General features: G+C 33.2%; 1 protein-coding gene across 1 annotated transcript; it reads right to left on the minus strand.

The window, feature by feature from the left end:
• Positions 1–542: 542 nt before the first annotated feature.
• Positions 543–4,556, minus strand: LOC124454794. Its single transcript, XM_047005545.1, has 4 exons — positions 4,294–4,556; positions 3,639–4,044; positions 647–736; positions 543–603 (listed from the first exon to the last, which is right to left on the minus strand). Exons 1-4 carry the CDS (start codon positions 4,544–4,546, stop codon positions 543–545), a joined length of 810 nt encoding a protein of 269 aa, XP_046861501.1. The 5' UTR covers positions 4,547–4,556.
• Positions 4,557–11,978: the final 7,422 nt, after the last annotated feature.

Consider the following 11,978-nt stretch of genomic DNA (forward strand, 5'->3'; position numbering starts at 1 on the left):
GAACATACTCAATTTGGACGTTTTTCAATCTATTTTCATGATTTTTCTATTTAAGACTGATTTCAAGCCCAAGTAATTGTTTAAATGATGTAAGAAACAATAAAGACTTAAATTTAACACCCAAGAAGTTTGATAAGAATAGACAAACGGCAAAAATGTCCAAATTAGACACTTTGCACTTTGAACTTAATGTTCATCAAATTTTTTATAATTTTGGAAGGAAGAACAACCGTTTACTAAGGCAATGTAACTTTGAACTTTTTAACGTCTTTCTATTTTATGAACATTAGCGTGGGAGTTTTTGCAAGTCTTAGATTATTATGTCAAATAAGTAAATATTTAACTACCGTTTGAGTCAGGAGTGATACTGTGTATTGCTACAGCCAAATTAAGATAAGCGTTGTTTACAGGAAGAAAATATTTACGTCTCCTACGTTGATCTGTTGTGTTATGGACACTAACGACACTTCGTCCAACACTAGTCATGATATAAATGAAATCCCCAAATACTGCCATGGGACCTCGTGAAGTTCCAAAATCAATTACATTTTGGGAGTAGTAAACATAAGAAAAAATATTTCCGTTTGAAACTCGCCAATAAATCTTCTTTTTAGCCAAGTGAAGCGTTAGATCATATGCTATTGACTGAAGTGAAACTGAAAGAATATGATGTTTATTTGCAGTCATGTTCCATAACCATAAGAAAAGTTCTGTACTTTCTGCCAAGAATAGATACCTTAATAAATATTTTTGTTTTGTACATTAGTTTTCTCTATACGTACTGAAATACATAAACAATTGGCAAGCTAATAGATGCAAGAAAGAAAAAATAGAATATCCTTTTAGTTTAGACAAAGATGTTGTCAAAGTATTCGGAACTACTTTCATATACAGACGGTTTAATGCAACATATTCATAAAATTTGATAATATAGCAACATAAAGCTATTGTAACTAACAGGAAAAGATCACCTTTACCATTTGAAATCTCTCTTTTAAAAACCAAACTAAAATATATGAAGTAATTAAACATTGCATGAGGTTCAGAACATAATAATAAATGTAATATGCTATTTTTATTCACATAACTTCTATAATGATTGGTATTGTTTGCGATTATTGTCGGAATGAGTAATGCTGTAGTTTGGAGTGGCTGCTGAAAGAATTGTGTTGGTAATTGATAATGCTGAAAATTAGCTGATGCGTGGAATTTTTGTTCGAATTGAAAATTTGGTGTTGGTAAATGTTATGCACCATTTCATGTAGATATAAAATTAAGAAAGCTTTGTCATTTCAATTTTAAGCTTTCTTAATTTTTCAGTTTCATTATGCATGAAAATTAGCAGCTCCTTGGATGGATCATCATCCACAAATGTTTTTAAAAGAGCTATAGCTTCAAAAACATTGTCTTTTGTTGATACTTTTTTCTGTTTGTTTGGACAAACGATTTTTTATAACTATCTTAACCTTCTCTTTTTAATTGTCAAATTTTTTCATTGTTTTTCTGAAAATCAGAAGATTGACACTGGAGCTAACGCTATTGGTATCATTTAAAATGATGATTCTATCGCCATGTCATGTTCGTGTTTTTAGAATCTTTGGATTGGACAAGCTGCAAAAACTGCTTGAACACTATGGCCTTTACTTTATCGAAAATGTTTGATGCAACTGGCAGTTTTGATTATCATCGCAGCATATTTGCATTCTCATATACATTTCTTAAATGTATTACGCCTTTGAGTAACAGCAATGTCCATGTCTTCTTGTCGTTCATTGCACCTTGCCCGAACTCTTTAAAAACTTTCTCGTATATATTACCCTTCTTTTGGCTTTTTGTGTTCGTGAAAACTAATTTTTTCTTGTAATATGATAACAATTAATGCCTAACATAAAGTTTTAATTAGAGCCATAGAAGTAGACCAAAAGCTGTAAAATTGAATTTATACTGACGTTTCGTCCTTACTCAAGACATATTCAGGCAAGTAATAATTTATAATGAGATTTTAAGACAAGATATTGTATTTACAAAAGGTGTTGAATTACGACTAAAGGAGGCGGTGTTAAATGGATTACATGATAAAGAAGTTGGGAAGTAAAATTTAGTGAAGTTAAGAGAGGTTAAGTGGAATGGAACCTCCCTGCACGAAGAGTGAAGGCTTGTATTTATTGATTAGAAGGCTCTCATGAATGGAGAGTTCATAGGAATCGTTAGAAGAGGAAATTATTTTTAAGTCGTAAATTATTTATAACATATTCTGAAAGTTCTCGCTCCGCAAGGCTTTTAAGCCAATTTCTTTTTAATCACATGATTATTATCTTCAGATTCATCATCAGTGGAGCAACTACAGACCTAACGTTTGCCTAAGCTACACTAAGAAACACTGCATGAACTAAAGGTCGTGAAATGATTTTCCATTCAGGTGATTTGATTGGATGTGTGATTGGATTTATTAAAGGGAAGTGTGCAGCCACTTAATTTGCAGCTCTTGACTTTTCAATATACTCTGCCATTCAATGCAAGTTAAAAGAAGGCTTGAAAAACTATAAACTTGATATATTTTATGTTTTTCTAAATTGCCACATTTTTGAAAACTAAAATCCATTTTTATATTTTTCATGTAACTACGTGGGAATGTGTGTAGTTCTTTTTATCTTCATTACAAAACGAAAAGTTGAAGTTTTTTACGTTCACCACATTCGTGAATATTTTAAAACTTTATTGCCATTCCGTATTGAGATTGTTGCACATCCCTTACACTGCCTCAAAAAAATATACAAAAGAGCACAGTATAGCAACAAACAATGCTCCCAATCTGTTGATATTCCTATGTGTAGGGCATATCTTATTAAGCATATGATTACCATGGAGGCGTCAATCAAATTGCATTTTCTGTCAAAGAAAAGTACTCTTAGGTGGCCAGCCTAAACAATTAATGGAATTAAATGTACAACACTAAGTTGCACAGTTAAGTGTACTACTTTTTTGTAGGTTGTGGAAAGCCAAGGTTCTGTGAGTATTTGACTAAAATTTTTATGTGCAAAGTAATTATTTCATATTTTATTTCAGTTTCTAACGCTCTGTTTTATTTCATTTAATGACTTCATCATATATAAACATTGATCCCTCCGTTGTTACCTTTTTTTTCAAAGCTCTTTGGTTGCTCAACCTAAATATCGCTGTCGATTTTTGAAATTTCAGGATCTGCATGTTATTTTCTAATGCATTCCTGCTGAATAATCACACGAAACGTGTTCATTATTGCAGTCGGTTTAAAATGCCTTATAGTCACGCAATAAAATTTTGCTGGCCAAATCTCTCCAAAAGACGTTGATTTTAATAAATATCTGTCGAACTATATGACGTTTGTTTCTTTATAGCCAACAAAATACTTAATATTCGCTCCCTCGGGAAAAGTGAGTTTTGATTTCCCCGGAAAATCGATTTTCTTTTTCTATTATTAAACCTTTAAATAACAAACCATAATACGGACTTATAAAATTCAACTTTTGTATTAAATTAAAACACCGTCTTTAAAAACAAAAACTCTTACCTTACTTAAGAAAACCCTCCAATAGAGTGACATAGTTTATTAATTTTACGCTTACAAGTAAATAAAAAGAATTTCAATATAGCCTTACCCATGTTTTGAGTCAAATGCAATGCTGGAAAATTGTAGTCCTGGTTGAAGCCTCATAACACTTGTAGTTTTATTTTTCAAATAAATTTGATAGATAATGTTCGTGGAGTCAATGTAAAAGATACGACGACCAATCCAGTCAACTGTAATATCATGAACAGAAACATTTTCCGCAAAAATTTCGTTTCTAGTCAAGTCAAGATTTCCCCGTTTGATGTCTTTGTCATCGATGTAGTAAAGCACATTCTCAACTACATCAATTTCTATGTCATTATATCTTGATGCATGGTCAGATTTATTCTTACTGGAACCATTAATAGTGCTGACATGAATATCTCCAGTAATAGAATCAACAGAGTATATTTTATCAAAGCTCATAATAATCAAATATGGCTTTGGATAAACATCTAAATAAATAATAAAAAAACTATAAATATGAAAGTGGATTTGAAAAATGCAAATTTTTATCGACTTTACGATCATAATATTTTGTGAAAGACCAGAATAACTATTTTTAGAAAGAATTATTAACTGTAGAAATATTACTATTAACTGAAATTAGATTGGCTTCACAACTTCTACCTATTTTTGTTGAATATTGTTTTTGGTGCTATGAACAAGAAACTATGAAAATTTGTCAAATCTAAAGATTATACCTTTGTAAAAACACATTTCTGTTTGCATTTGCATCATTTCTTTGTTGTATTGTTTTACTTCCTTGCATGCAGTTGTGTTATCGTCATTGCCATTTTTATCAACGCAAGTTTCCATCCATTCTTTCACGTTGTCTTTTAATGTCTCTAAGCTTTTCTTGCAGATTGATATGTCGTCATTACCATTTACTATTTGGCCACTAATAGACAGGATTATGAGAGTCCCAAGAAACGCTTTTGTTGAGCTTGATATCATCTTTATTTTCTATTTATTAGAAGGTGGACGGTTACTAATTTCTTTAAAGCTTTTGTAGTAAAACATTTACTTTATTTATGAAAGGCTTATCATCAATATAATCATATAATCATTTCTTCTTAAACTTTTTTTGGTATATAAATCAAGTATTGATTTCTATAATTATGTAACATTTTAACTTCCTTCTCCAAAAAGTATGTTCACGTTTGCTTTCAGATAATTTATGATGATTGGATATTGTTGCAATAGATTAGATAAATTGTTTATTACAAAGACTCATGTTTACAATAATTCATATAAGTAGAGTTCATCCGACTAGAACGTGTTTTCAATAAATAGATGTAGGGTTTCTAGCAAACGAAAGCATAGAAACAAATAAAACATTTCAATGTCCACTATAAGGAAATGACGCAATATATGAAATTCACCAAGAGCGGTTTAGAAAAAATTTAAAATGGGTTGATTTCAAATTTGCTCATGTTAACTCAGTTTACCAGATGAATGGGAAAGACGTATTGCTTAACTAAGCCAGCAAAATTAAATGCCAAATAATCTGTTGCGCAGTGTTTAACAGACTAGCAGGCCTCTCTGTAACTACATGTCGTCTAGTTACAAAAATGAAGGCCGTTAAACAATACATGATATTCTGCTTTACAACATCTATCAGTCGTATAGAGAAGTTCGACTCTCATCATTATATAAATTCTGTATTGAATGAAATTTATGAGTATTTTGACAGAACTGCTAAAGTAAAGAAAATCTAAAAAGCTAAAAAAGTTTTAATTCTTGAAATATTTTGTTTCAGACAATTAAAAGGCATTTACTATCTGTCAAAAATATTCTTGCAATATTGAATAATTGTAACAGAAGAAACAAGAGACGAAAAATGTATCATTTATTTTGCATGCATTCCTTGCTTTTTAAAATGACTTCTGTATTGCTGTTTGATGATGATTTGCCCCATTTCAATTTGTTGAATTATGTACCTCTCTTTCTTTATCATTTCCCTCAATCCTAAAGCTTAGTTTTAATGTCCAATCAAATATTCTTTATCACACATGCATTCAAGTTTTAGTTTATTATCATTCTCATGTAAAAACGTAAAACAGTTTGCAAATATTTTATAATTTTTAAATGTCTATGATATTTAAAAAATATTTTTTTGTTATCTCTATTTAGAAAAAAATACTTAATGATGGTTGCTTCAAATATTTTTGATGTAGCTACTATTTTCTCTGGCGTATCATTAGAAAGGGTGTAGATAAAAAGCGGATGCGGACGACGGACTTGGACGGCAGACGCAGATGTAAGACGAACGTCTGTTTGTACGAACGTCTGTTTGTTGTGGGCGGTAATTGCAAATGATTTATCGTAGGAGTTTGACAGTAATTTAAACGAGCTTTATCTTTCAGGATATATTTTTTGACCTCATTATTTAAAGCAATTAAACATGCATATTTCAATTTCAGTCAGTCATATAGAGTGTAACGCAATGAAACCTCATAGTATTTTTTTCGTGTTTTGTCATTGGCATTTCACTTAAAGTATACTTTCAAGATGTAACTGACGCACTGACTAACTTGCAACTGCTTCTAACCTCAGCTTTCAAAAGGAAGTTCATGTTGAAAACTGCAATATACGTACTGCTTGCCAAATGACAAGTTGACGGAAATCATTATAGTGCAGTAAATATGAACAGGCTCACCCACGTAAGGCCAACATGAGTGAAATGCCATTGACAAAACACGAAAAAAATACAATGAGGTTTCATTGCGTTACACTCTATATGACTGACTGAAATTGAAATACGCATGTTTAATTGCTTTAAATAATGAGGTCATAAAATATATCCTGAAAGATAAAGCTTGTTTAAATTACTGTCAAACTCCTACAATAAATCATTTGAAATTCCCGCCCACAACAAACAGACGTTCGTACAAACAGACGTTCGTCTTACATCTGCGTCTGCCGTCCGCGTCCGTCGTCCGCGCCCGCATTTTATCTACACCCCATTGGAAATATGATATAATATATTTCCAGACATTCATAAATATAAATAAGTAGAACTTTATCTTTAGTTGTGATCAATCAATTCGTTTTCGTTTCCATCATAAGGATAGACATAAAATGATAAAAAGATTTGCGAAACGGTAAAAGATTTTTAAATAATTTTAGACTAGTCAAATTACCAAATGGTAGCTATGTATATATGATGATTAGCTGCACTACTCTAAACTACAGAAAATGTTTAAAAAAAACATACAAAAATGTTTCATAATGCTTTAAGTATTTTATAAGATAAAGATTATGTTTGATTATCTGTTGATTTACGTATAAGCATGACTATGATAAATGAAATATATGGTCTTGATGAGGAAGTTAAATCCATTAGAGCCATTATTTTTGCATTATGTGATAGGCTCTGAATTTTAGGTTTTCTTTATGTTTTCTTTGCTTACCATTGAAGAGGCAATTTGGCTATCAATGAAATTTCTCTTTTGAGTTCTGACGAGTTGTTTTCTATTCTTCTCAAACAGCAGCTTAGAAAAAATGTAACTGAAGTAGAAACTGTCTTGTCCTAAAGTGCTAGTAATATTGGCTTTTTGAATTTTGATATCAACACAAGACAAGTACTTTCTGTGGACGGGACACAAACTTTGATGATTTTAATTATATTTTGATAAAAGCCGTAATTGCAGAAATTTAGTGTCAGAAAAAATATGCAACAAAAATATTGTTTCAACAATTCCAAGAAATACCATTTACATTGAAAATAACAGACCAAATTATTTTAATTCCTTATAACAACAACCCCGGGAAAAAATATGTTTATGATGACGTTATTCAAATTGGTCAACTATTTCAAGTGTCTCTACAAACTAAAAGAAATATGTGCACTGCAGATGTTAGTTTCCGCTCATAGATAAGATATAATAAAGCCAAAAAAGGAGTATTGTCTATAAGCAACTTTTGTTCAATTTTTATAGTTCATTATAATATGTTTTACCCTTTTATACTTAACCTAACATGAAACTTTCTAAAGTATATCAAATTCAAACAAGGCTAGTTTCTTAGGTGATTATTATTATACATCCCATTTCACATGATTTTAATTTCTCATGTTTTTAATGAATTTGGTTTATTTCAATGTATTCATTCTCTTTCCTCTCTCAAAAAAGCAGAAAATAAGGACAAAAAATACACATTAATGGTTGCAGACCCCCACCCCCCTAAACATTTTCAGAGCAAAATTTTCGACTTACTTTTTACATGATATACATGATATTCTGTTTACAACATCTGTCAGCCGTATAGAGAAGTTCGACTCTCATAATGATATAAGCTTTGAATTCAATGAAATTTATGAGCATTTCGACAGAATTGCTAAAGTAAAAAAAACTTTAAATAACTAAATAGAGGAATTCAACTTTGAAGTATGAAAAAGTTTTAATTCTTCAAATATTTTGTTTCAGACAATTAAAAGGCATTTGCCATCTGTCAAAAATATTCTTGCAATATTGAATAATTGTAACAGAAGAAACAAGAGACGAAAAATGTATCATTTATTTTGCATGCATTCCTTGCTTTTTAAAATGACTTCTGTATTGATGTTTGATGATGATTTGCCCCATTTCAAATGAGTTTCTTTTGTAGTTTTGTAACTTTTTTGGCAAGTATGTCGTATCTACTGCACATTTCAACTTGCTCTTGTTTTGGCAGCGGTTCTGGTGAATCCTCTCTAACTGGTTCACTATCAACGCTTTCTGTCGTGTTACACTCGTCAGAATTCCCTTCATCATCAGTATGTTTAACAGCGGGTTCAACATCTTTTACACTTCGTGTTACTTCACGCAACACCTGTTGAAGATAATAAGACACATTTACATGCATTTCCAGGTTGTGCATACAAACTTGTGTAATTTAACTTGTATAATTTGTACTTACAACTCTGCGGTCGCGATTGCTCTTATCACCTTGGTTGAAATGCCTTTTACAGAGTCTATGGTTGGAACAGCATCAGAGCGCAATTGTCGTCTCATGTTTAGCGATTTTGCAACTGTTGCGTTCACGGTGAATGCAGAATCTGCGAAATGCATTGAACATAGCACAAAGTACTGCTGAGGAACGAATTTTGGCCTATGTCTCCTAACAAATTTTGTCCATTTACTCAGCCTCTCCTTGTCATTCATGGGAAACGATGTACTGAGACACCCTCTGTGTGTTGACTGTTTGTACAACTTTTCCGTTGGGCCAACCAGCAACACAATATTGTCCTCCTCGACGATTTTTTGCAGAATTTTGTCTACTCGCCATATTTTAACTTGCGGTGTATCGTTACGTTTGACTAACTTAATAAAAAATTATTCTCCTTATATTATGTGCGTTCTGATAATATTGCATGGGTTTTAAAACCACAGACTACGTCAAGGATGCGACACCCATATGATAAGAATGATAAGTCTAATCCAGAAGTTTATAAAAGTAGTATACATTGGATGATTGGAAGTAAGCGCGTTACAGTTAGTTTCTGATAACATTGCGTGTGTGTTAAGACCGCAGACTTCGTCAAGGATGCGGCACCCAGTTTATTGAGAAATATAAGTTAATTCAAGAAGTTTATAAAACTCTAATCGATTGTAAATGTTGCTTACCTATGCGTGTTGCTCATTTGTCACTAAATATACGCAATTTTTGCGAAGAGAAGTTATAAAATATGTAAAATTCCAGTTGGAAATATGCTTGTTCGTATATAATTTTTATATGCTAAGAGCTTTAAAATTGAACTTCCGTCCTTTAAATGACGTCACGCACTCAAAGTCAAATTCGCATCAAAACAAGCAAATATGCCATGTTTGAACCAGTGTTGCCACGCCTTGGGATTTCTCCCAAGATCTTGGGAATTTCTGCTCAAGCTTGGGATCTTGGGAGTTTTTCGAAATATTATAAAATCTTGGGATATTTTGTTTAAATATTTTATAGGTAATATTATCTCGTATTATGAATTTATAAATAAGTGTGACACGTGTTTATAAATAAGCTTGACAATCTTCACACCCTCCCACTGAAGGTGCCGTCTAAATCTGAAGTTTATTTGAACATAATATAAGTTCTTTTACCGTGGATATTCTTTAAGTTAATGTACGTGTATTCCATAAAACGCTGAGCATTTCTTTCGAAAATATTATTAATTGGTATTGCATTTCTTGGTTGTCTTTACTATTGAACAGTAGAAATCAGGAGGGAGTGAATATTTAAAATAATTTTTAAAGTGGAAGTTTGACAACCAAAATCTGCCATCACCGCTATGTTTTTGACAACCGGGTCCAGGCTCCTTGTTCCCTCCAGTTCTTGTTCAACTCAATGTTCAACTCAACTTTTTCCTGTATGGTTTTGTAAAAACAAAAGGGCGGCCTTTTTCTGAGGATTCAAGTCTGAGGTAAACTTGACTTGTTTTGCTTCATTTGGGTGGGGAGCTCAAAGCACTACAGTGCATACACATTTCAGAAGCAAAATGCATGACGAAAAAAGCAACTCAAGTGATAAGAATGATCATCGTCCAGCGAGAAAAAAAAGCAAAACCTGAAGATAAAAAATGGTACAAGCAATCGTTCAACTATGCTTGGTTAAAAGATCAAGAATTAGCAGATTGGATTTCAAAAGATCCTGGAATTCACAGTGAGATGCAAAGTGTGTGAACATACATTCAACGGTCCCAACAAGTCGGCTTTGATGAAACATAAAGCAACAAAGAAACGTACTGATGCATATAAAGCCAAGCAAAATACTTTGCAAGTGAGCAAGTTTTTTCAAAAGCAAACAGGGCCAGATGTTGATGAAATGACAGCAAAAGCTGAAGTTTTGTTATCTGGTTTTCTAGCTGAGCACCGAACGCCTTTTCTTCAGGCTGATCATCTCAGCGAGTTAATGAAAAAAATGTTTCCTGGCAGCAAAATTGCTCAAAAAATGCAGTTAAAAAGAACAAAGGCATCATATGTTGTTCAAGAAGGAATTGCACGAGAGGAAGTGGAGTCAATATCGGCAATCTGTCAGAAAAACGAGTTTTCTCTGATCGTAGACGAATCCACAGATATTTCAGTCTCCCAAATTCTTGCTGTTGTCGTCAGATTTTGCCATGAAAGGAAAGTGATTGATGCTTTATTGACTGCCCTTGAAGTAGAAAACGGCACTGCTGATGGATTGTATGCGGCTGTTAAAAACTTTTTTCAAGAACGAGCCATACCACTAAGTAATGTTGTTGGTTTTGCTGGCGACAATTGTTCAACAATGATGGGCAAAAATGGAGGTTTTCAGGCTCTTTTAAAAAAAGATGTACCTGGTGTATTTGTCTTTGGTTGCATTTGTCACTCTTTTGCTCACTGCGCACACTATGCAAGTTGTCGCCTACCTTCATGGTTGGAAGCATTTGTGAAAGATGTCTGCTGTTATTTTCCCCGTAGCAGTCAGCGACAACACCAGTTCCGCCTCATACAAGATATTGTTGAAGCGCCTCGTCATAAAGTTCTCAAGCTTTCACAGACGAGGTGGCTCTCCCGAGGCCAATTTGTTGCCAGAATTTTAGAGCAATGGGATGCATTAAAACTTTTCTTTCAATCTGAGTCTACATGTGATCGTGTAGACGGGCAGTCAAGATCTATGAAACCATGACGACGAATGGAACCAAGCATATTATGGCATTCCTAAATTACATATTGTCAAAAGTGGACAGATTAACTGCTGAATTTCAGGCTCAAGATTTCAAGCTGCACACACTGTACAGTTCTATATCGGATGAGTATAGAAGCATTTTGGCCATGTTTATACACGATAAAGTCGTATGAGAAACACCGTTGGACGAGATTGATCCAAATGACGTAAAGCTATACAAGCCTCTCAACGATATTCATCTTGGAGGAAGATGTACAGTCCTGTGCACCCAACAGTCTTTGGGTAGCCAAGAACAACGTTTCAGAAACGATTGCCGTAACTTTCTCGTTGAGTTATGTGACCAAATAAAGAAGAGGTTTTCTTTCAAAAGTGATGGAGTTCTAGCTTTGCTATCAGCAGTCAACCCTTCAGAGGCATTATCCAGCAGGCGGTCATTAAACTCGATAGCGGTATTAGCACACCATTTTCCGTCTTTAGTGTCTGAAGATCAATTGGATGAACTTGATGATCAGTGGAGGCAATTGTTATATGCCACGGACTCTCTTAAAGGCATGACTAATTCCCCAACACAGTTTTGGGATGAGATCAGAGCTATTAAAGATGGTAACGGCAATAAAAAGTTTGAACTTTTGGGAAATTTTATCTGCAATCTGCTTGTTTTGCCTCACTCATCTGCCTGTGTCGAGAGAATTTTTTCCCAAGTTAACATGATAAAGACTCCTCAAACCAACCGCCTACATTGTTCAACTTTGAGGAACAGATTAAT

The sequence above is a fragment of the Xenia sp. Carnegie-2017 genome, unplaced genomic scaffold, assembly GCF_021976095.1.
Source record: "Xenia sp. Carnegie-2017 unplaced genomic scaffold, XeniaSp_v1 HiC_scaffold_3, whole genome shotgun sequence".
In the NCBI taxonomy this organism is placed as follows: domain Eukaryota; kingdom Metazoa; phylum Cnidaria; class Anthozoa; order Malacalcyonacea; family Xeniidae; genus Xenia; species Xenia sp. Carnegie-2017.

What these genes read in the sequence shown, in the direction of transcription:
- LOC124454794 (XM_047005545.1), bottom strand. Translation starts at nt 4,546, where the DNA reads ATGATATCAAGCTCAACAAAAGCGTTTCTTGGGACTCTCATAATCCTG. An exon ending in AGAAATGTGTTTTTACAAAG is followed by an intron (nt 4,045 to 4,293) that starts GTATAATCTTTA and finishes TTATTTATTTAG; the next exon opens with ATGTTTATCCAAAGCCATAT. An exon ending in ATTCTTTCAGTTTCACTTCA is followed by an intron (nt 604 to 646) that starts GTCAATAGCATA and finishes GCTAAAAAGAAG; the next exon opens with ATTTATTGGCGAGTTTCAAA.